At 50.2% G+C, this 23,366-nt stretch overlaps 1 protein-coding gene across 2 annotated transcripts in view; it reads right to left on the reverse strand.

Moving 5' to 3' along the window:
- Nucleotides 1-23,366, reverse strand: part of RIMS3 (regulating synaptic membrane exocytosis 3) — a 46,890-nt gene that overhangs the window by 11,573 nt on the left and 11,951 nt on the right. The window contains exons 2-5 of one of the 2 annotated variants that reach the window (XM_025389831.1): nt 16,601-16,780; nt 10,610-10,857; nt 4,832-4,973; nt 877-989 (exon numbers count right to left, since the gene is read on the reverse strand). In XM_025389831.1, coding sequence (XP_025245616.1) covers nt 877-989; nt 4,832-4,973; nt 10,610-10,826 — 472 coding nt within the window. In that variant the 5' untranslated portion in view covers nt 10,827-10,857; nt 16,601-16,780. The remainder of the gene's footprint in view (nt 1-876; nt 990-4,831; nt 4,974-10,609; nt 10,858-16,600; nt 16,781-23,366) is intronic. The other variant, XM_025389841.1, reaches the window with a different exon arrangement.

Here is a 23,366-nt window from a genome sequence, read left to right on the forward strand (position 1 = left end):
GCCACTGCAACCAGCTTCTTCTGTATACTTTCAATCATCTCTAGATTACACTGGTGTGCCGCATAATGACATTTCAATCGACAATGCATCATATACATGACAATGGGCCCATAAGATTATAATGGAGCATATATAGAAACCTGATATATGGTACTTGATATTGGCATTGCAGATCAAATAGGGGAAATGATTGATATTCAGTAATGGTGCTAGGATATATGGTTTTCCATGTGAAAAAATACATATAAATTAAAAAATATATATACACACACATACCATCTAGGTTTGTGTAAGTACGCTCTGTGATATTCACACACTGAAAATGACTGTACTTATAATACCTAACACAAAGCCTACATATCACTTCATTTGCATGGATTCGGGGTAGTACTTGGCACACAGCAAATCAAGTTTTGCTTTTTGCAACTTTGTGGAATTTTTTTCCCTAAATATTTTCTATCCAAGGTTGGTTGAATCCACAAACACAGAACCCATGGATACAGAGGGCCAACTATACTTCCTAGCTGCAAGGAAGAGTGATAAGAAAATGACTAAAGGGCCTCTAGGTGCCAGGCACTGTTGGGTATAAGTCAAATAAGCCACAGTTCCTAAGCAGTAAATTGAAATACCTCATGCAAAGCATCTAACAGGAGCTCAGTAAAGTATTGTTAGATCATAGAACTCAAGTGGGTATTATCATTCCCATTTTAAAGATGAGGAGACTGAGGCTCAAAGAAGGGAAGTAACTTGCTTAAGATCACAGAATTGGTGATAGAATAAACTCTACAATGGCCAATGAAGGGCCCCCACTGAGCTCACCCTTCCTGTCTCATGGTCACCATTACCCCCACTCAACCTGCCCTCAATAAGACTCACCCATGGGTGGTGTTGCCAGTGTCTGTCGCCCCACAATCTGAGCTGGTCCCAGCCCATCCAGGAAATCGCTGAACTGGCTTTCAGCCCCCAGACGGGTGGTGGGGAAGATGAACCTGCAGGAGGAGGCAGAAGGATGCATGAGGGTGTCAGGGCAACCTGAGGATCAAAGTATAGTGGCAGGCTGCCATGCTCTGCCCCTGGGGCCCTGGGCATGTCCCTCTGTGCCTCAGTTTCTTCTCTACACAGTATGATTGCACTACTCTGGGAAATGAACAACTGTTCATTTCTGCATACTAAAGAAAAATATTTTGATGTCACTTGAGAAAATAAACTAATAACAATAACATAATGATGCTATTTAATCCTTAAGCTCCAGGGACTTCTGAAGTGACCCTTACAAGGCAGGGCTTGCTGGATACCTGTGTCCTCACTAGGGCATGACAATGCTAAGAACCAGAGACAAAGTTCAGAAATTTCAATGCCCAGAACAAGTTATAAGAACTGAGGTCTAGCCAGGCGCGGTGGCTCAAGCCTGTAATCCCAGCACTTTGGGAGGCCGAGACGGGTGAATCATGAGGTCAGGAGATCGAGACCATCCTGGCGAACACAGTGAAACCCCGTCTCTACTAAAACTACAAAAAAAAAAAAAAAAAAAAACTAGCCGGGCACGGTGGCGGGCGCCTGTGGTCCCAGCTACTCGGGAGGCTGAGGCAGGAGAATGGCATGAACCCGGGAGGCGGAGCTTGCAGTGAGCTGAGATCCGGCCACTGCACTCCAGCCTGGGCGACAGAGAGAGACTCCATCTCAAAAAAAAAAAAAAAAGAACTGAGGTCTGAGTTGACTGTAAGTTTGAAATCCATGTCAAACATGAGGTGGTGCCCAGAATAGCAGCTAAGACCAAAATAACACAACTACAGGGTTGAGGTGAATGGCAAGTGATGGTGGATGGTGATTGTTCCATGACTGTGGGGGGGTCTAGAAACAGTAACAAGAAAAGCTGACAGTGATTGGTAGCTGGCCAGGCGCTAGTGGTGTATTAAAAGTTCTACAGGTGTTATATCATTTAATCCTTATAACCACTCTGTGTGGTAGGAGCTATTATCCAGTCTTACAGATGAGAAAACAGAGGCTCCAAAAGGTAAGATTGCCTTGCCTGCAAAACAGAGACGATGCCCAACTCATCGTCTTTTTTTTTTTTTTATATATATGTTGAGGATTTTATATGTTGAGGATTAGGGCAGATGGAAAGTTTCAGACAAACAGAAAACACTAAATGATAGTTCTGGTTGCTGCTGTTGTTATCATCAAGGGAAACGTGCTACTTTTCTCTTGTGCTCCAGTCTAGATGTTCTGGGTGTGGCCAGCTGAGAAAGGACAGATGAGGGAGGGCTGGCCCTGCCAACCCTCAGGGGCTATGATAGAACAAAGGTCTAACATCTCCTAGAAAGGCCCAGGCTGCTGGCTGCAGAGATAAAAGGCTATCCAAGGAAGAATCTCCTACTAGATAGTTTGGCCTTGAGTCTCCCTTGTCTAGTGGCAGGCAGGGAGGAAAAAGTAGGCTGTGTATGCTTGTCAGAGACAGCCTGTGTTTCTCCCTGACTAGGCCCAACCTCACCCCACGGGGAGGGGCTTCAAGGCCCCACTTTTATTGACCATGGTCAACAACAGCCTAATATCACATTCTTAGGACAATGATATCTGAGAAGGTTAAATAAAGAAACTTAAAGACTCTCAAGGTCACATAATTTTAGGAGCTGGATATAGCGTGGAGATTGTGAACACAGGTCATGGAATCAAACGGCCTTAATTCCAATTCTGACGCCATCACCACTTAATAGCTGTGACCTTGGGTAAGGTGCCTCACCCTCCTCCTCTCCCTGTTTCTCCACTTGTAAAATGGAGATAGTGGTAGTACCCACGACCCTCAGGGTTGCTGTAACTGTTAGGCTGGGTGCAGTGGCTCACGCCTGTAATCCCAGCACTTTGGGAGGCCGAGGCGGGCGAATCAACTGAGGTCGGGAGTTTGAGACCAGCCTGACCAACATGGAGAAACCACCTCTCTACTAAAAATCCAAAATTAGCTGGGTGTGGTGGCGCATGCCTGTAATTGCAGCTACTCAGGAGGCTGAGGCAAGAGAATCACTTGAACCCGGGAGGCAGAGGTTGCGGTGAGCCGAGATTGCGCCACTACACTCCAGCGTGGGCAACAAGAGCAAAACTCCGTCTCAAGAAACGAGAAAGGAAAAACAAGGCCAGGCGTGGTGGCTCACGCCTGTAATCCCAGCACTTTGGGAGGCTGAGGCGGGTGGATCGCTTGAGCTCAGGAGTTCAGGACCAGCCTGGGCAGCACGGCAAAATTCCGTCTCTACAAAAATTAGCGGGGTGCATTGGTGTACACCTGTAGTCCCAGCTACTCCTGAGGCTGATGCAGGAGAATCACTTGAGCTTGGGAGGCGGAGGGTGCAGTGAGTGGACATCACGCCATTGTTGCAATCCAGCCCGCCTACACTGTGAGAGTGAAACCCTGTCTCAAAAAAAAAAAAAAAAAAAAGGCTGGGCACAGTGGCTCACGCCTGTAATCCCAGCACTTTGGGAGGCTGAGGGGGGCGGATCACGAGGTCAGGAGATCAAGACCATCCTGGTTAACACGGTGAACACGTCTCTACTAAAAATACAAAAAATTAGCCAGGCATGATGGCAGGTGCCTGTAGTCCCAGCTACTCAGGAGGCTGAGGCAGAAGAATGGCGTGAACCCGGGAGGTGGAGGTTGCAGTGAGCGAGATCACGCCACTGCACTCCAGCCTGGGTGACAGAGCGAGCCTCCGTCTCGGGGAAAAAAAAAAAAAATTAGCCAGGCGTGGTGGCAGGTGCCTGTAGTCCCAGCTATTCGGGAGGCTGAGGCAGGAGAATGGTGTGAATCCGGGAGGCGGAGCTTGCAGTGAGCCGAGATCGCGCCACTGCACTCCAGCCTGGGCAACAGAGTGAGACCCCGGCTCTAAAGAAAAAAAAAAAAAAAAAAGAGATCACTGTTCCTGGTCTAATCACAGCCGGCAGATCCCAGTGTAAGAATGACCTATCTGAGATGCCCAGGCGTGCTCTGCACATGGGAAGATGTAATAAATGCTTGAGAGTACTCGCATTCATGGAAGTAGGTGCAGCAGTGAGGCACACAATCACTGAATCTCAAACAATGGAGCCACAGAGTCCTGAGCCTAGAAGTCACTGGGCCTTGAAGCAGAAGCAGAAAATCTTAGTCATACAACTATAATTTCATAGACTTGGAAGAGATCTGTGGGAATATCTAACCCAGTGACTTTCAAATTTTTTAATGCAACCTACATGTAAGAAAGATTTAACATCATGACCCAGGACAGATCTGTGTGCATCTATACATAAAAAATGGAAACAAAAATTCGCAAGGCAATTTATCCTTACTTCATAAGATATGCCTGTTTCTTTTTCTAATGCTGGTTTTGACCCACTAAACCTATTTTATTTCCTGTCTATGAGTCACCATCCATGGTTTGAAAAACACTGATCTAGTCCAATCTCCTTCCCTCAGCTCTAAGCAAGCCTCCTTGAGAGACGCCACTCATCTGGGTCACAACAATGGTTTTAGATTTAAAAGGATTTTAGGGCCACATTTTCCTTTCCACTCTTTCCTCTGGAGCAGGGCAGTGTGTGGGTGGTGGGAGATGGGAGGTAAGGGTCTCTTCCTGAAACATACAGAAGGAACTGATAGCTCCTGGATATCTGGATATTCCAATGGGAGCGATGGAAGACCTGGGGTCCACGCAGAGTGTTGAGGGGAGAGGTATGAAGGAAGGCAGAGACACAGAGGACCCAGACATTTTAGTTGGAAACAAAACAGGGAGGCTTTCCCACCCTGCCCAGTGGCTCTGTGACTGGAGGACCGAGGAGGAGGGAGGGGACCACAGCACGGGGCTGCACGCACGTGCCGTCGGAGCTGTTGCTGTTGGTGCTTCCATCGGTGGACTCCCGGCTGCCCTGGCGCGTGACCCGGCTCCGCATCTCCACCGCGATGCCCGTCTCCGTGCTCCGGCGGATGTTGCTGCGCAGCTTCTTGGTGGCCCCTTCTGTGACCACCCCCCCACCCCAAGCACAGAGAGGGAACAAGGTCAGATTATGAATGGGGCTTCTCTTAAGAGTCCTGCCAAAGTCACTCTCTTGGCATGGGGGGGTTGATGGGGAGGATGAGCAGGGCTCTGACTGGAGGCAGGGGCATGGCTGAGCTGACCTCAGAGCTGGCCCTGCTCAGGACACTGACGCTGACAAAGCAGACTAGAAAGATGGCTGCAGACAGAGTCATGATGGCGCCACCAGGCAGAGCCACAGATCTGCAGCCGGGCCCGTGCCTCACCCTCATGAGGCTCCCCTGACGCCCACCTTCCCGCTCAATTTCAGCCCTTGCCCCAAAAGTTAAGTGTGTCTCCTCCCACTCTCTTCTGGAAAGTTCATCTTCTCTGGGATTCTCAGACTGACTTTCCCTCTTTCAGGCACCCTCAGACCCTATCACACCCGGACCTCACAACTCACCTCTCATACCTCTGGTGGCTCTATAGGAAAGTCCCCATGGGAAGCCTGACCACTCTCAAACAAACCCGCCTTCTCTAGGTGGGGCTGAACATGGAGAGGACATGTGTGGAGAGCTGGACAGGCCATTAGGGAAACAAGACAGAGAGGGACTGCTGGGTTGACCCAAATTGCCTTTGGCTTTGAGAAAAGGTCTGCAGAAGAAGCCCGAAGCTGGCCTGTGAGAGCTTACCCCTGTGTCTCTGTGCCTCCTGTTCAGAGGCTCTCGACCCCCATATCCTAGCCTCCCTCTCCGCCTTGCAGGGAGCATGGGACACTCTCCCTCTCCCAGCAGCACACCATCCTGCCTGGGTTTCCATGGCAACCTCCTCGGCATTGCAGTGTGGTCCCTCTAGACACCTCTTCTCCTGGGGGGTGGACGGGGGAGACGGGCTGAAGGTTTGCAGGGACTTCCCCCGCTGAAGCTTGGCAGCTGGAGCAGCTTGATGGGGAGGGAACTGGCCCTCAGATAGGAACTGCACCAAAGGAACCATTTGCTGTCACTGGTTAGAGGCCAAGCGAATTAAGAGTGGAGTTGCCTACAGGGAGGGGGAGGCCAGGGCAGGACAGGCAGCACAGCCCCTGAAAGCAGTGGGGAGCAGGGAGCTGGTTACCTTGGCAATTCTCTCCCACCACACCCAGTGGTGGGCTGGGGAGGGGATGTTCAAGACCCCAGCCTGGGAAAAGGAAGACGTTATTCCTCCTGCTTCGTCTGCTTGTCTTTCAGAAAGTCCCTACTGGAGGAGGGCAAGCTGAGAGGTCTAGGATCACTAGTGGATGGGAGGGTGGGTGGTGGAACAGGCTGAGAACAGGGTGCAGGGCGAGGAAGAATGTCTTTTCTGAAATCATCCCAGCTTCTGGGATACCGGAATCCCTGACACCATCAATATGTCTGTCTGTCTCTCTCATACACACACACACAGAGTCACATTAGCTCATACATATTTTTTTCACAAAGAGAGGCATAGGCAGACATGCACGAGCAGCAGCAATCACATATATAAACACAGTAATCTCATACACAAGGCTACATGCATATTTATATCACAGTCACACAGTCACAAATGGTCCTATCAGGTCTTGGTCACACGTACACATGATGTATTCTGTCGCCTTCGGTCAAGTCATGGATACATGATCTTTGCATGTAACACTTGAAGTTGAACCCTCCCATTCATCACACATGTTGATGAAAACCCACAAATGGTGTCTGACCCACCTCACACACACAGGCCTGGGTAATAATGCTGGTGTGTGGGGCCTCCCCCTGTCCATGGCCCCTAACTCTACATCATCTCTAACCCAATTAGAAGACAGATGGGTCTGTGGGGGCTCTCTCGCCTTCATATCTCTACTCCATAACACACAGCCTGAGGCTTACCTCCTCATGACCCCAACCCTCCTCTTTCAGAGTTTAGGGAAACTTAGACCCATTTGGGAGCAAATTTGCCTTCTTAGATAAGACTTGTCTAACCCAATGTGAGACCCTGAGTCGGGGAGTCACAGAATCCTGAAATCTTAAGAGATACGTTGGCTACCCCTCCCCCAAATTTCACAGATGGGAAGCCTGAGGTCCAGGTGCCGAGAGAGCTGGGACTTAGATCAGGCCCACAGACTCCCAGTCTGCTGTCATGCTCTTTTCACTCCCCTCCCAATCCCCCATCTAGTTGAGAGGTGATTCAGCAGAGATGAAGTTCCATGACTTTAGAGGGAGGAGAAAGCTCTTGCAATCTCAGAGACGATCCCTCCACTGGCTTCATACATGTCCATACAATCCCTCCACTGGCTTCATACATGTATAGTCTCAACCCCTGCTGATTTAAGGAATAACTTTATATAATCTCTCTCTCTCTAGAGAAACAGGCCAAGTTGCCTGAAATAATTCTATGGGCCCCAGAGACCAAAAGACTCCAGGAACCATCCCATCTGTCCCATCACAAACAAAGGAGGGGCACTCACACCCTGTACCACCACTCCCTATGGCATCTTCTGGAATGGTCCTGAGCCCTCTCTCTGCCCTGACCCAGATCCCAGAGTCCAGAAGGGGAAAGCCGCTGTCCCTGGTACTGAAAATACTAGCTCTGTTTGGGCAGGGGCTAGGACAGCCCAGGATGGTCCTGTGTAGACCCAGCCAATTGCCAGACCAGAACCCACCTGTGTCCTGGACCCAAAGCTCTGACCCCACCCTCCTCACTGCTCCCACGACTTAGTGAATGTTAGATCCAAAAGGAAACTGGGAGAGAGCATTTTAGCTCCATTTTACAGAAGAGGAAACTGAGGCCCAGCGGAAAAGTAAATTTCCAGAGGTCCTATGGTGAGTTACAGAGCCAGGACTCGCCCTCTAAAGTGAGTTTTTGTAAGTCCACTCTAGGGCAACATGAGGAATAAATTGGAAGAAGGCAGGCAGGAGGCAGGAGAACTAGAGAGGAGGGTGGTGCAATCATCCAGGCTAGATATTATGGGTCCTGTACTAGGGCAGGGGCTTTGAAACAAAGAAGGATGGGCAGGGCTCTAGCCAATGCAGAGTACGGACACACTAGGAGGAAGGAGGCCCTGGGAAGGGCAGACTTGAGCCCAGAAGACCGAGTCCAGGAGGGGAATTCCTCCCAACTTCACACAGCCCAGCCCTGCAGGGAATGGAACTATCCCATCTGTTGGGAGTGGGGGCACCCTTCTAGGGTCTTTCCCAGAACAGTTTCCAGAGCCAATGCCCATGAGTCTGCCTCATATATTCCTCTGGCACCAGATGCTCCCACCCATGAGGAGGGTCCGAGCTGGGATACTGGCATCCTCAAGGCATGGGGGCAAAAAATGGAGAAGGAATTCTAGATGGAGAGGAGTATGCTACAGGGAAGGAGCAGAGGTATGGAGGCTGAGAACTCACTTCTCTTTTGGCCTTATGGTACAATGGCAGGTGGTAATAATAGCATCAACCCTTCGCTGAGTGCCTACCCTATGTACCAGGCATGAAGCTGGGTGCCTTTGCACACCCTATCTCATTTAATCCCCTGGATAATTCTGCAAGGCATGTATCACTGCCCTCATTCTAGGAACAAGGCAGCAGGCTCAGAGAGGTGAAGTAACTTGCCTTAGTCACCCGGCTAGTAAATGACAGGGGGTGGATCTGAACTTGAGGTTGTTCTCCAGGGACATGCTTTCTCCTCAGGCTCTGGATGCCTCATCGATAACTTAAGTACAGTGTACTAGATGATCTCAAGGGACCCTCCCCGCTCTGACTTTCAGCAATTAGCTGATTCACAGACACCTTCAGTTAGAAGGGCATCTGGGCAGTTCCCCTAGCTCCAGTCCTTCAGCCATGCCCTTGCATACCAAGGAGACAAGGGATTCAGAAGCCCCAACATCATTCATCTCTTCTCGAGATGAAAGGTCTTCCTGGTATCTGCTCCAATCCCTGCCTGCAGCCTGTAAAGTCAAGGCAGACCACTAGAAGTTTCTCCCAGTGACTCAGGTCCCTATCCTGGCCTTGGAAGACTGTCCCTCCAAATCACTTTGGGCATGAAGAAGCCTTTGGGTCTGAAACTGAATCAGCTGGATTCCTGGGCTTGGTCCCCTAGAGCCAGAATCCTGGGGTCCAATACCTCCATGACCTCCTAATCTTAATCTCACTCCTTGGTCCTATCTCAGCCCCCTCCTTGTCCCAGCCCAACTTCTAGATCCCCAAGTCCCCATCTTCCTGACTCTCTAGTACCAGGCCTAAACTACATATTCACAGAGGCCACGCCCACTCTAGGACTCTGATAACCTCAAGCCCCTTCCCCATCTATAATAGCTTTCCCCAGCCAGAAACCACATCACAGCTTGATTGCTGGAAAAGACCAGCCCACGTGCTCCTGTCGAGGGCTTTGTAAAAATCTATTTTAAGGCCTGGAAAAGTCCCCCACCCCCAGCCCCAACTGGGAGCCTTGATGAGCATTCTCTCCGGATCCTCCGGAGCCCCCGCCCCCTCACCATCCCATCCAGCTGCCTATTTGAAGGTTTCTGGGGAAGTTGTTACTCTGAACAAAATAAGCAGGAAGAGATTTTAAAACAAAACCAGCTGGTGTCTGGGCTGATGCCACAAAGTGAGGAGGTCTTGGTGGGGAGGGCTGGCTCCTCTGTGTTGTGGGGTCTATGTATGTCACAAGGTGGTCACCCACCAGGCTGAACATAACTGAGATTCTGCAGCGAGGTGTCTGAAAAAGGATACTGCATTGATGAGGATGGAGCTATTATAGTGTGTGTGAATGTGGCTTTGTGATGTACACCTGCACACATGGGACATGTTTCTGTGATCTGGGTCTGTGCGTGTAATCAGAGGGCCGTGTCTGTGTGGTTTGCATGACTGGTTTTATCTGTGACCATGCACAGTGTGAATTTCTCTATTGTGCCTCCCTGGAAATATGGGCAGCTTACCAGAGCCACTGAGTGCTCTATTTATGTAACTGTACAAGTCACACATCTTTGTGTGTGTCTTCCTTGTGCTTCGTAACATATACATAGGACTACAGAAGTGCATTTGTGTAGTTATTTGTATTTAGGAGACTGGGAGATTACAGGTGAGACTGAATCTTTTTTGTTTTTTAAACCAGGGGGTCTCACTATGTTCCCCAGGCTGGTCTCAAACTCCTGGGCTCAAGTGGCCCTCCCGCTTCTCCCTCCAAAGTGCTGGGATTATAGGTGTGAGCCCTGCACCGGCACCTGAGACTAAATCTTGTGGATGTGTATGTCTGTAAAATTGTGGTGTCACTTACACAGTGCCAGGAACATAAGCCTGTTTAACAAGTAACTACTGGTTAATGTCTAAGTCTGTGTGTGGTGACAGTAGAGTGTAAAGGTTAAGAGCATCAGCTAGGAAGCCCAACTGCTAGAGTTTGAATCCAGGCTCCACCACCTACTAGTTGTGTAGTTTGAAACATCTGACCTCCCTTTTCTGTTCTTTGGTACCTGCCTCATAGAGCTCCATGGAGATTTAATCAGTCCATACACCTACTGGACCTAGAACAGCACCTGTTGTATGGGAAGGGCCACCATATAAGTGTTTGTGGGCATGGAAGTGCAGACCCATCAGGGCAGTCCCTGGGTAGTCTGTCTTTGCAAAGTGTCCCCTACCCCCGCCCTGCGATGTCCCAGGTCCCCTCACCAGGCTGCGGAAGCTGGAGTGTGCTCTTGCTCCACTGAGTCAGGCCCACGATGGCCACCATCTTGGCACCCAGGCTGCTCCTCCGCTTCTTGGCAGTGCTGGTCCCAGCTCCGCCCCCAGCTTGCTGGGATCCGCAGATTTCACCGCTAATGCTGGAGCTCCGCACCACGTTCCTGGAGGCCCCAGACGAGGCAGGACCTGGCTCCCCGTTAAACATGGTCCCTGGGGCGGCAGGGCCTCAGGCAGCTCTGAAGGTGGGCAGGAAACAAAGGATCCCACGTCAGACCTGGATGAATCTACTGCAGTCCCACCACTTTCTAGCTGCATGACCTTGGGCTAGTCACTTGACCTCTCTGAGGCTGTAAGGTTGAAATGCACAAACAAATGTCAAGGGCATGCACAGGTTCTGGCTCAATAAAAGGGACTATTCCTATTAGCACATGGCTATGAAGAACCTCGCAGGTGACCTAGTTTAATGGAGAGGATCGAGGCTGTGGAGTCACATGGCCCGGGCTTGAATTCCAAAGGCCTCTACACACTAGCTGTGTGAACTTGTGACCAAACAAACATCCTGAGGTTTCAGTGAACACCTCAGCAAGATGTGAAATAAAAGCACTTAGCTCATAGGATTGTTCTAAGGATTAAATTAAATAATGCATGTGAAGTGCCCATCAGGCTTAGAGGAAATATTCAGTAAGTATTAGTGGTTATTATTTTCATAGCAAATAATAACAGGGAGAACAGAACTGGCTCCAGTCTGTGCAGACTCTGGTGGGGTCCTTCTGTGTGAAAGGGATACTGCAGAAAAGCCCAAAGCAGCAAGAAAATCACCCTACTTGAGAGGCATTTTAGTCTATTCCCTTCCAGCCACCCTTCCATGCATTTTTTAAAATAATTGAACTCATACTGCAAATATTTTATATACTAGTATTTTTTTCATTTAACATTATATCATGGCTGGGCACGGTGGCTCACGCCTGCAATTCCAGCACTTTGGGAGGCTGAGGTGGGTGGATCACTTGAGGTCAGGAGTTCGAGACCAGCCTGACCAATATGGTGAAACCCCATCTCTACTAAAAATACAAAAATTAGCCAGGCGTGGTGGTGGGCGCCTATAATCCCAACTACTGAGGAGGCTGAGGCAGGAGAATCGCTTGAACCCAGGAGGCGGAGGTCGCAGTGAGCTGAGATCGCACCATTGCACTCCAGCCTGGGTGACAGACCGAGACTCTTGTCTCAAAAAAAAATACATCATAAGCATTTCCCAATGTCATTAACACTATGTATGCTACCATGATATTCCATTGTATAGAAGTAGCATAATTGACTTACGTATTTCAATATAGTTTACCTCTTAGATCAGGCCCAAGTTTCTCTCCTCTTTCTCTCTTTCCTCTCTTTTGTTTTTATTTTTTATTTATTTATTTTTTGAGATAGAGCCTCACTCTGTCACCCAGGCTCAAGTGCAGTAGTGCAATCTCAGCTCACCGCAAACTTCACCTCCTGGGTTCAAGCAATTCTCCTGCCTCAGCCTCCCAAGTAGCTGGGATTATAGTCCTGCACCACCATGCCTGGCTAACATTTTGTATTTTTAGTAGAGGGGGGTTTCACCATGTTGTTAAGGCTGGTCTCGAACTCCTAACCCCAGGTGATCTGCCTGCCTCAGCCTCCCAAAGTGCTGGGATTATAGACATGAGCCACCGTGCCTGGTTTCTTTCCTCTCTTTTAAATAAACACAGCAATAAACATCTTTCTTTTATCTTTTCTTTTTTTTTTTTTTTTTGAGATGGAGTCTTGCTTTGTCACCCAGGCTGGAGTGCAGTGGCATGATCTCGACTCACTACAACCTCTGCCACTTAGGTTCAAGTGAATCTGGTGCCTCAGCCATCCGAGTAGCTGGGATTACAGGCATGCGCCACCATGCCCGGCTAATTTTTTTGTATTTTTAGTAGAGACGGGGTTCCACCCTGTTGACCAGGCTGGTCTCAAACTCCTAATCTCAAGTGATCCACCAGCCTTGGCCTCTCAAAGTGCTGGGATTACAGGTGTGAGCCACCACACCCAGCCTAAACATCTTTCTACATGGATATTGTCTGCTTGTTTCTTTAGGACTGATTCCTCAAAATGGAACGACTGGGTCCAGGGGTACAGATACTGCTAGGAGCTTCCCTAGCATACACTCCCTCTTTCTGCTTCCTGACAGAGGGCTGGTTTTGTCCAGGTACCACCCACTCCTTGTTTTAGAGGCAGATCTTGATTAATTTAAGGCAATCCGTGAATGGCATTCACCTTGGCAACTCTTACTTGTCCAAGCGGAGGAAGATTTGGATTCCATGCTTATAAGAGAGGTAGGGAGCCCTCCTTCTTTCTCCCTCTGTCCTTCTCTTTCCTACACCCTAGAGAGGGCTCAGCCCTAGGATGAAGCCAGTGCTACTGTGAACAGACAGCACTCAGACAGAAAGTACCTCAGGCCACACCTGGGGCCTGCCCTGCGCTGGTCTTCCAATGATGTGAGACAATACATTTTCCATTGCTTAAACCAGTTTGAATCAGAGTTCTCTGTTACCTCCAAAAGCATCCTACCTGATGCCAGGGTCATAAATGTCTTTTGGATTCTCGGAATATATTGTCAAATTCCTTTTTAAAATATTGACATTTACTCTCCTTATTAGCTGCAGTCAACAAATATTTAAGCCCCTAAAATTCCCAGGCCCCTGCTGAATGCCAAGGATACAGCGGTGAGTCAGACCAACTTGGTCCTGCCCTCCCAAAGCCTCCAGTCCAGAAGGGAGACAGACAGTAAATAACTAATTCTACAGTTAAATATTTAATGATGGTTATGCTAAGTGCTAGGGAAGAGGACAGAGGGCCCTGAGAAGCATTCTGGGGGAGGGGGCTGCAGGAGTCTATGGCTCTGTTTTGAACAGAAGTGGGATCTCCAGCTGTCGGCCTCCACAGTTTGGCTGCAAAGTCCCATGCTGAAGTCGGTCTCCTCTGCTCAGGAAGAACCCAAAAAGGCCAGCCGCTCCAGCATCCTCTGCACCCAGCACCCTCCTGGCTCTGTCCTAGCCCACAGTGGTTTTCCTGGGGCAGCTGACCATCCCAGGGTTCAGGGCACTTCGCTTGACCCTGGGTGGGCCCTTGGGCCTGGTACACTGAAGGAGTCCGCCTTTTCAAAAGGACACAGAAAGGGGAGGGAGAACGGGTGGAAGAGGAAAAGCACCATTGTGACGGATAAGGAAGACAGTCCCCAGACAGCTGACAATGGTCACCTGGTCAGCATGACTCCTGCCAGCCTGGCAAAGTATAGCTGACAGAGGGGATGAGTTAACGCCTCATTTTGCCTTCTCTGTGGCTGCCTGGACCGATCTCATTCACCGTGTGACGTGTGCAGAGTCCTGGATTGTATTTCTCCATCCCCCATCAACCCTGCAGCTAATGGAAAGTCCCCCTGGACTGGGGCCTATGATGATCTCTTCTTTTGAGTTTCCAATTCTAGTGCCAGTTTGTGTGTTTTTTGGGTATCTGCATGGTCTTTTGGTGGAAGATGGGAGAAGGCTTATCTGATACTGTGACTCTGCCACGGTGTAGGTCTAATTTACTCCTTACAGTGTTTCTGGAAGGCATGTGGTTATCTCTGTGTTGTAGATAAGAAAACAGTCTCAGAGAAGTAAAGGACTTATCCATCCTAGCCAGCTAAGAAGAGGCAAGGCCTGGACTTGAACTCAGGTCTCTTGTTTCCACAAAGAGACAGAATGCTTAGCATCCCCTGTCCCTTCAACCAAAAATGGAGGCCCGGCCCTTAAGCTCAGACTCTGCTCTGGGTCTCTGGGCCCTTTGAGAAAACTACAAGGAAAGTGTCTGTATGAGAAAAGCCCCTCTGGCCCAGGTTCCCACAGCTGGCATGAGCATCTAAGTTAGGGCAGGAGAAATCCCAACCAGACCATAGCTGGAGAAGCAAAGTGCTTCCCTAGCACAGCCTCCGGGAAGCAGGAGAGTACCACCCCCAGGGGGCGGAAAGGGACGGGGGTAAGGGACAAAATTCCTGACCCTGCCAACCCAGGGGCTCATGTTTCCTCATGAATAATAAATGGAATTGACAAGCAGTTGGTTTGGAATCAAGGTCTCTGCACCATCCAGAGCTATTTTCTCATCTTTAACCATCTAGGGATCAACCAGCAGGGCTGGAGAACTGAAAAATGCCTGGGAGGGCCCAGTCTGCAGGCCACTCCCCAAGGGGGCAGGAGAAGCCAGACCCAAAGCCCTGGACCCAAGGTCCTAGGACTGACCCTGTGGGCCAGAAGTCCTGGGTAGGGCAGCTTAGGAGGGTTAGGAATCAGGATGTGGGATTCGAATGTGAACAGATTCCTTATGTGAACTCCTCTGGGCCTCGGCTGTCTCATCTGGGTGTAAAATGAAGGGGTCAGATTAAGTAATCTCTAAAACTCCTTTTGACTGGGAGAGTTGAGTCTATGAATGCACATTGGAGCGGAGGACTCGGAATTAGAGATCTAGTTTCTTCTCTGGCAGCAGGTCTAGCTCAGGAAAGACATGCCAAAGTTCAGATAGGGCACCTAAAAGGAGGCACATCCACAGAATAGCACCCCTGAGCCATCAGACCACAGGGATGGAAAAGGGAAGGTGGTGGAGACTGTGGCAGAGTGGTAAGGAGCGGGCAGGACACAGAGCACACCATGTCACATGTTGGTGATTCCAAACAATTGCTAAATAAACTCTACCCTTCCCACGCAAGTCCCTTCACCAATTCCCTGCTTCTGAGCAGACCGTCCCTTTCTCAGCCCGGGTCATGGCACCTCAGGGAAGGAAACTGTCCTATGATCTCAGTGAGTCACAGAGACCTCACTCTGAAGTTCTTCCTGCTGACTCCCAGCTATTACCACAGCAGCAGAGAAACTTCGATTTATCCTCCAGGGAGACAGCTACAGCCCCCACTTCTGCCAAAACTCCATGCCAGAAGAGACCTGCCCAGCTCCCCAGGAATAAGCTTTGTGTTTTCTTTTTAGCCCTTGGATGTTTGGCCTCTACCCTGGGGTCTCAGTACCCTAAAAGGACCCTCCAAACTCTCTCCTGAATCCTGACAACAGCAGGTCTCAGGGCCCTACCGGGCTACCCTGGGCCCCTCAGTCCCTTTAACCGTGGGTCTAACCTGATGATTTTTTTTTTTTTTTTTTTTTTTTTTGAGACGGAGTCTTGCTCTGTCACCCAGGCTAGAGTGCAGTGGAGAAATCTCAACTCACTGCAACCTCTGCCTCCCGGATTCAAGCAATTCTCCTGCCTCAGAATCCTGAGTAGCTGGGACTACAGGTGCCCACCATCACGTCCAGCTAATTTTTGTATTTTTAGTAGAGATGGGGTTTTGCCATATTGGCCAGGCTGGTCTCGAACTCCTGACCTCGTGATCCGCCCGCCTTGACCTCCCAAAGTGCTGGAATTACAGGTATGAGCTACCGCGCCCCACCCAGATGAGAATTTTTGGTAGTTCAAGACCACACAAAAGCTCAAGATGAACCTAGCCACCCACCTTTCCAACAGTAAAGATCAAGGAATGCATCACAGGGCGATGGAGTGTTAGGCTGGAAGGGACTGCATGTTAGGCTGGAAGGGACTGCAAATAACTGAGGCTCCTACCACCCCTCCCCATCCTCTGCTCACAGTGGACACCATTAACCTCTCTCTTTCCCATCAAGGTCAGACAGCCTCAGAGTCCCTCTCAACACAGGGCTCCAGCACCAGCTGATGAGAAACAGCTCATGAGCTAAAACTGACTTGCTGTCTCTATTCTAGCCTGAGCCTTTTATTTTGCAGAACAAGAAATCAAGGCCCAGAATGGGGGAAAGACGCACCAGGGTAACACAAAAAATTGGTGGCAAAATCAGTGCTTCAGCCCTAAGTCCCCTAACTCTCAGGTCTCAAATCACCTATCGGTGGTGCTCCCTCCCCACCCTTCACCTGGAAGAAAACCCAACTCACCAAATTGATGAATCTGAGCCTGGTGTTCCGCATCACAGGGGGCTGTGCCCCTCCCAACAGCACACCCCTAGGGCATTTGCACAAGGCTTCAATCGACTTCTGCTAAAACACCAGTTTTCAAGAAATGAGGTGAAGGCAATCAGGGCAGGCTCCCAGGAGGAGGCGATGTGGCAAAAGGGTCTGGAAGGGAAGAGGGGAGCTTAGAGGAAGGGCTAGGTAAGGCATCTGCCCTCAAGGGCTTCCAGTAGATTGTGGCATAAAAAGATAGACTTTGAAGAAGCTGTGTGACCTTGAGCAAATCATTTAAACTCTTCAGTTCTCCGTTTCCTCTTGTAAAATTTTCACAACTCCTGGGCCCCCTAATGTTCCTTTAGGCACTTGGATGCCAAGCTGCTGAAGACCCACAACTGTGAGATTTTTTAATACATGTACAGAGACTCACCCAGGACCAACCGCTGAGGAGCTCTAGACCCCATCCTTCCTTCCTCCAACCTCCCTCTGATTAATGGGGTCTGTGTTCCTCCCCAGACACTCTGTGACATGCCCAGCAGTTGGGTGACACACTCCTGGCTCTGCCCCAGCCATGTGATCCTTAGCAGGTCCTTCAGCTTCTCTGGACCATTCCCTCCATTCCCTCCTCTACAAAACGAGTTTAATCACCACCTGGGCCCTCCCCGACTCTCCCGGCTGGACTGGGGGTCAGATGAGACAAAGAGGAGCAGGAGGCAAAAAGCAGAGAAAGGCAGAGTGGATGAAACACATGCTCTGGAGGCAGACAGACTTAGGTGCAAGACCTAGATCTGCCACTTACAAGCCGTATGATACAGGGCTTCCTTAACAAATCCCCTGAGCCTAACGCTCCTCATCTATAAAGTGGGGACGATAATGTCTGCTTTAGGATTCTTATATAAAACATCACAAAACAAGGATTGGGATGTGGTAAATGATCATCAGTTGGGCAATTACATTATTATTCCAAAAAGATCCCTTTATAAATCGTAAAGGATTGTCCAAGTGTTAGTTCTTATTGGTCTGGAGTCCACACCGGGTGCAACCACTTCAGGGGAAGGGCCAGGGACTAGAGCAGCACCTCCCACCACAGCCCTGAGTGCTCCAGAAGTCTGGGATCAGGGTTCCTGCACTTTTCAGTTGAAGTGAGAAGTGGCCTATGAAGCTGTGCCAGCATCTCAGCTCCTGACCCCCTGCTGGATGGTGGGTCTGGCATCTGATACTCCTGGCCCAAACCTAATCCCGCGCCAGGATGGCCCATCGCATCACCTGTGCTGATCTGTGCCCTTGTCAGAGGCTAGTGCCTGCACTCACAGAAGGCGTAGAGGGGCTCCTTCGGCTCCAGCCTCTCCTGTCTAGAGGTGGGCGGTGATGGGTTGGTAGGTGGTTGTGGTGGTGAAGACAGTCTGTGCCAAGGAAGCACACCCAGCCAGCGTGGGCAGCACAGAGCAACGGCTCCTCTCCTAGTTGTGCAGACCTTTGTCTCCCCCAAGCCAGGCTGGCATGTGTGCACGCACACACACACACATACACACACACACACACGTGCACACACACATGCAGGAAGAGACATGGGGCACAGAATTCCAAATGTGTGATCACACAGACTCGTGTCAATGATATACACTTAAAGATGCAATCACATGTGCACACAGATATGCACACCGCCCCCCACCAAGACACTCATACACACAGAGACACACAGAAGCAGCCACGACAACAGCCATAGGCATTCACGGACTCACATGTGTAGACACCTGCACACACCCACAAACACCCTCCCCACTGGGCCCCTGCCCAGTCCAGAGAGGCAGGAAGAGCCCCATGGCTCCGTGGGCAGGGAAGCAGGAAGCATCTTACCCTGAGTCGTGGGCTCCCTTGGCTAAGGCACACACCCCACCTTTGAGCAGGTGTGTGTGAGCTTGAACACATGCACACTCATACACACCACAGTCCCCCATCTCACTCGCCTGACCCCCATCCCCGCCAGACCGGACAAAGGAGCTCATCGGTGAGGTTTGTGGTGAGGAGAGGAGAAGGCTGGCACGGAGCAGCTGCTGTCACCATGGCTACCAGGCTGACCCACTTCTCCTCCACCCAGCCTGGCCCACCCAGCCCGGGCAAGGCAGGCCCTCTCCCATCACACACAGGAAAGGGGTGGCCCTCTGAGGGTGTGGTAAGGGATGGGTTGAGGACCCCAGAGAGTCTGGATACTGTGTAGGAAGGCAATGCAGACTGCAGACATGCCTTGAAGGAAGTAGGGTGCTGAAGGCATGGTCCCTGCAAGACCTAGAAGACTGAGCCCCTGACGTTCCCTGGGGCCTCAGGGCACCACATGGACCCTAGATACAGTCTCAGTCACAGTCATCATGGCAGTGCAGGAGATGGGGTGGTCAGACTCAAACCCAAACTCTAAGGACTCAAAACACACAAGGGTAAGGCAGACCCAGGGCTGGGTGAGCCCTGTCTCCCATTCAGAACAAGGTTCCTGAAGGCTCCACTAGGGGCTGCTGGGGTCACAGCCATGCCCCCTTCTCAGGACAGGGTCGCCATGGGCCTTCACTGGGCTAGGGGCTCCTAAGGACAGGGCTGTGTGTTCTTCCTCAGAAGCAGGGACTTGGAGGAACAACATAGCCTGAGTCAGTTTTGGGAGGAGCCAGCCTACAAAACAGAATGAATCTCTCCTGCTTGACAACCTCCCTTAGCTTCCCATTTCCTGCAGGACAAAGGAGAAGCCCCTCACCAAGGCCCACAAGCCCATGTGACCTAGAGACTGTCTTCCTCTCCTATCTCCCAGCCCGTCCCATACCTCTTGCCCCTACTCTGTATTCCAGTCACACTTGCTTTGGACTGTCTTCCTCTCCTATCTTCCAGTCCGTCCCATACCTCTTGCCCCTACTCTGTATTCCAGTCACACTTGCTTCTTTTCAGTCCTCAAAAGTACCACCTTGGGCCGGGCATGGGGCTCATGCCTGTAATCCTAGCACTTTGCGGGGCCAAGGCAGGTGAATCGCATGAGCCCAGGAATTTGAGACCAGCCTGAGCAACACGGCAAAACCTCGTCTCTACAAAAAGATACAAAAATTAGCCTGATGTGTAGTCCCAGCTACTCGGGAGGCTGAGGTGGGAGGATGGCTTGAGCCCAGGAGGTGGAAGTTCTAGTAAGCCTAGATCGTAACAATGCACTCCAGCCTGGGTGACAGAGCCAGACTCTGTCAAAAAAAAAAAAAAAAAAAGAGTCACTTAGCCACTTTGTCTCCTGTCTGCCTGGCATGCTCTTCTCTTCCCCCACCCCCATGATCTGGTGGCCCCATAATTGTCGGTCCTGCCACCTTTGCCTGGCTAAACCCTATTCTTGGCTCAATCCAAGTTTGAAGGTCATTTCCTAGGAGAGTCTTCCCAGATGAGGTTAGTCCCCATAATTCCCTTTGTACTGTCCCTAAGTTGAATTGTGTCCCCCTAAAAAATGTTGAGGTTCTAACCTCCAGTCCCTCAGAATGTGACTTGGTTTGGAAACACGGTCATTGCAGATGTGACGAGTTAAGATGAGGTCATGCTGGAGAAGGGTGGGTCCCTCATATAACCAGTGTCCTTATAGGAAGGCGGCCACGTGAAGACAGACACGGGGAGAGCGCCATGTGCCGATGGAGGCAGAAATGGGAGTGACGCGTCAATGCACCAAGGAACGCCAAGGATTGCCACCTGTCACCAGAAGCCAGGGGAGAGGCACAGAACAGATTTTCCTCACAGCACACAGAAGGAAGCAACCCTTTCAACACCTGATTTTAGACATGCAGCCTTCAGAACTGTGAGAGTCTACCTTTCTGTTGTTTTAAGCCACCCTGTTCGTGGCACTTTGTTGCAGCTTCCCTAGGAAATGAACACACTGCTGTTCCTAACTTGTTCCGTGCTTGTCTCCCACACCCCGCCCCCTGGCTGTGAGCTGGTTAAAAATAGGAACCTTGTCGTCATCTTCACCCTGAATCCCTAGTACCTGGCACAGGTCTGGCATATAGCAGGACTCAGTAAATATTTGTAGAATGAATGAATGGCAACCTAAAACATTAAATTAGCAGTATTTATAGCACTGTGAGTCATTTTTATTTTCTCCATGTGACATATTATGTTTTCTAAAGTTACTACTTAAGAAACTGTATTAATGTGATAATAAAGAAAAAAAACCAAAACCACATATTTTTCTTTTTCAAAACATACATTAGAGTAACAAGCATTTCCACCAATGTGTGCTTTGTGACGAGGGAAAAGTTCTTCTATCTGCTTGATAACTGCTTTTTTATTGATTAATTGATTCCTCCTCATGTCACTAAAGTGCTTTCTACAGTCAGATTTACAGAGCTTGAGCTCTGGGGCCTTGCAGGGCATAGATTATGGGTGGGAAGGGGCCAGCCAGGGTACACATTCTTTTCAGCCATCTCCACCATCCACCCCTCCCTTGGCTTGTAGGATCTGGCTAGATGTGGCACCTGTCTCCTTACAGGGGTTGCTAAACTTGGCACTGGAGCATACCACTACTACTGGCCAAAGGTGACTCCCCAAACAGAAGCAAGATCCTGTCCTCAATGACCACACCATCTAGTGCTGCTCCAACTGCAACGTGCAGGTGGATCACCTGGGGAGCTTGCTCTGATCCATGGGTCACAGATGGAGCCTGAGACACTGCATTTCTAAGAAACTTACAAGTGATTCTCATGATGCTGGTCCATGGACCACCCAAGGCACTGAGAGGTGAAGATACATTGCTCTGGTTGTTCTGCAGAAAGAGGTGAACACTTCAGGGTGGGGGAGACCAGAGAAGGCATTAACCCAGCAGTTGCACCTCAAAAGATAGGTGAGGTTTGGAGAGGAGAGGCAGAGGTGGCTCTAAAGGAAAGAGGTGGCAACTACTGGGAAGGCCCAGGGAGAAAACATTGTGTTCAGAGGCTGGTGAACAGAGCAGTGCAGTTGGAGAGGAGGTAGGTACAACTGCGGAACAGAGGGCTGGAAAGATAGGCTGGGAGCAGCCGGTGCAGGGCTCTGAATGTGGGGCTAAGAAGCTAGGCTTTCATCCTGTAGGAGTGAAATCTGACATGATTTAGATGTAATACTTTACAGAGATCAATCTGAGACTGAGTGCAGACTCAGAAAGAAGCCTGACAGCAGGAAGAGCAGCCAGGAGGCTGCTACATCCATGCAGGAAGAAGGGCTGCACTGCTTCAGAAAGTGAGGTGCAAAGAGGAAACGTGGCCAGGAGTCGTGGGTGGGGTTAGGGGATTGCCTAGAGTGAGTGAGGGGACAAAGTAGGGAAAAGGGAAAAAATGAAATTCAAGGTGATTTGGCCAGGCACGGTGGCTTACGCCTGTAATCCCAGCACTTTGGGAGGCTGAGGTGGGCAGATCACAAGGTCAGGAGATCGAGACCATCTGGCTAACACAGTGAAACCCTGTCTCTACTAAAAATACAAAAAAATTAGGCGGGCCTGGTGGCGGGCGCCTGTAGTCCCAGCTACTCAGGAGGCTGAGGCAAGAGAATGATGTGAACCCAGGAGGTGAAGCTTGCAGTGAGCCGAGATCTCACCACTGCACTCCAGCCTGGGCAACAGAGTGAGACTCCATCTCAAAATAAATAAATAAATAAATAAATAAGTAAATGAAATCCAAGGTGATTTACAGGACGGATGGGGGTGAAAAGTGCCAACGGCAGAGCTTGAGGTCCTAGCAGAAAAATCCTGGCTTAAGGAGAAGATGAATCCCCATTCTAGTCCCGATGGGTCTGAGATAATGCTGCAACTCTCACATTCAGGTGTTGGCCAGGTAAGCCAATTCACTAGCGCTCAGGAGAGCAAGGTGAGTGGGCAGGATTTGAGTGTGTTCTCCAAAGAAAAAATGGGGTGTGGAAAGGAAGAAGAATGCCCAGGAGACAGCAGAGAGTGAGGAAGGATTGAGAGGTAATACCTACAGTTAGAGGTAGGAGGAAGACGGAACCAACTGAAGGAGGGAGAGTCCATGGTGAACAGTAGGAGAGGAACTCACAGAAGACGCCATGAATATACAGATGGCCAAGCTGGAAGCCCTGCAACACCCTGATATTGAGACCAAGAAGGGGTCTACCCAGCTCAGGATGCAGGAGGGAGGCTAGGGGGGCACCCTGACTCCCTCCCTAAGGCACAGGGGAAGCCCAGGCCTGAAAGGAGCACAGCTGGAATGGAAAGCAGAATTTGGACTGAAAGAAAAGGGGGCTTGATGCATTGGGGAGGGTTTGGGCTGTGGCAGGAGCCCGGGGCTCTGAAGCACTTATTCCAGCTCAGTCCTAGCACAGGAAGGACAATTTCCACACATGCAACCACACACACACTTACATGTCCACATGGCTAGAGAACTCCCAGGGCAGAGCAGAGGCGACTGGGGAAAGGTCTTTGGATCAAAGTCTTATTACAGGTGAGCACATAATTTATCATCCACCTGGGACCCTTATGAGAATGAGCAGGGACAATACTCAATCACACTGGACCACAGGTGAAAATGAGGACTGTGCCAGGCAAACCCAGCCATATGGTCACCCTAGCTGGTGGACACTGGATCCCAATAAGATACATATTTGGTTCCACTGCTCCCCCTTCCTACATGGGGGATAGCAGAAGGGACAGGCAGGCTCATCCTGAGAGGCAGGGCCACCCTCAAGGATGCTGGTGGATGGGACAATCTCTCCCCCTACCAGGCCCACTCTCGCCTGAGCAACGACACCCTCGCTGGGGGAGATG

Source organism: Theropithecus gelada, chromosome 1, assembly GCF_003255815.1.
Source record: "Theropithecus gelada isolate Dixy chromosome 1, Tgel_1.0, whole genome shotgun sequence".
Taxonomy (NCBI): domain Eukaryota; kingdom Metazoa; phylum Chordata; class Mammalia; order Primates; family Cercopithecidae; genus Theropithecus; species Theropithecus gelada.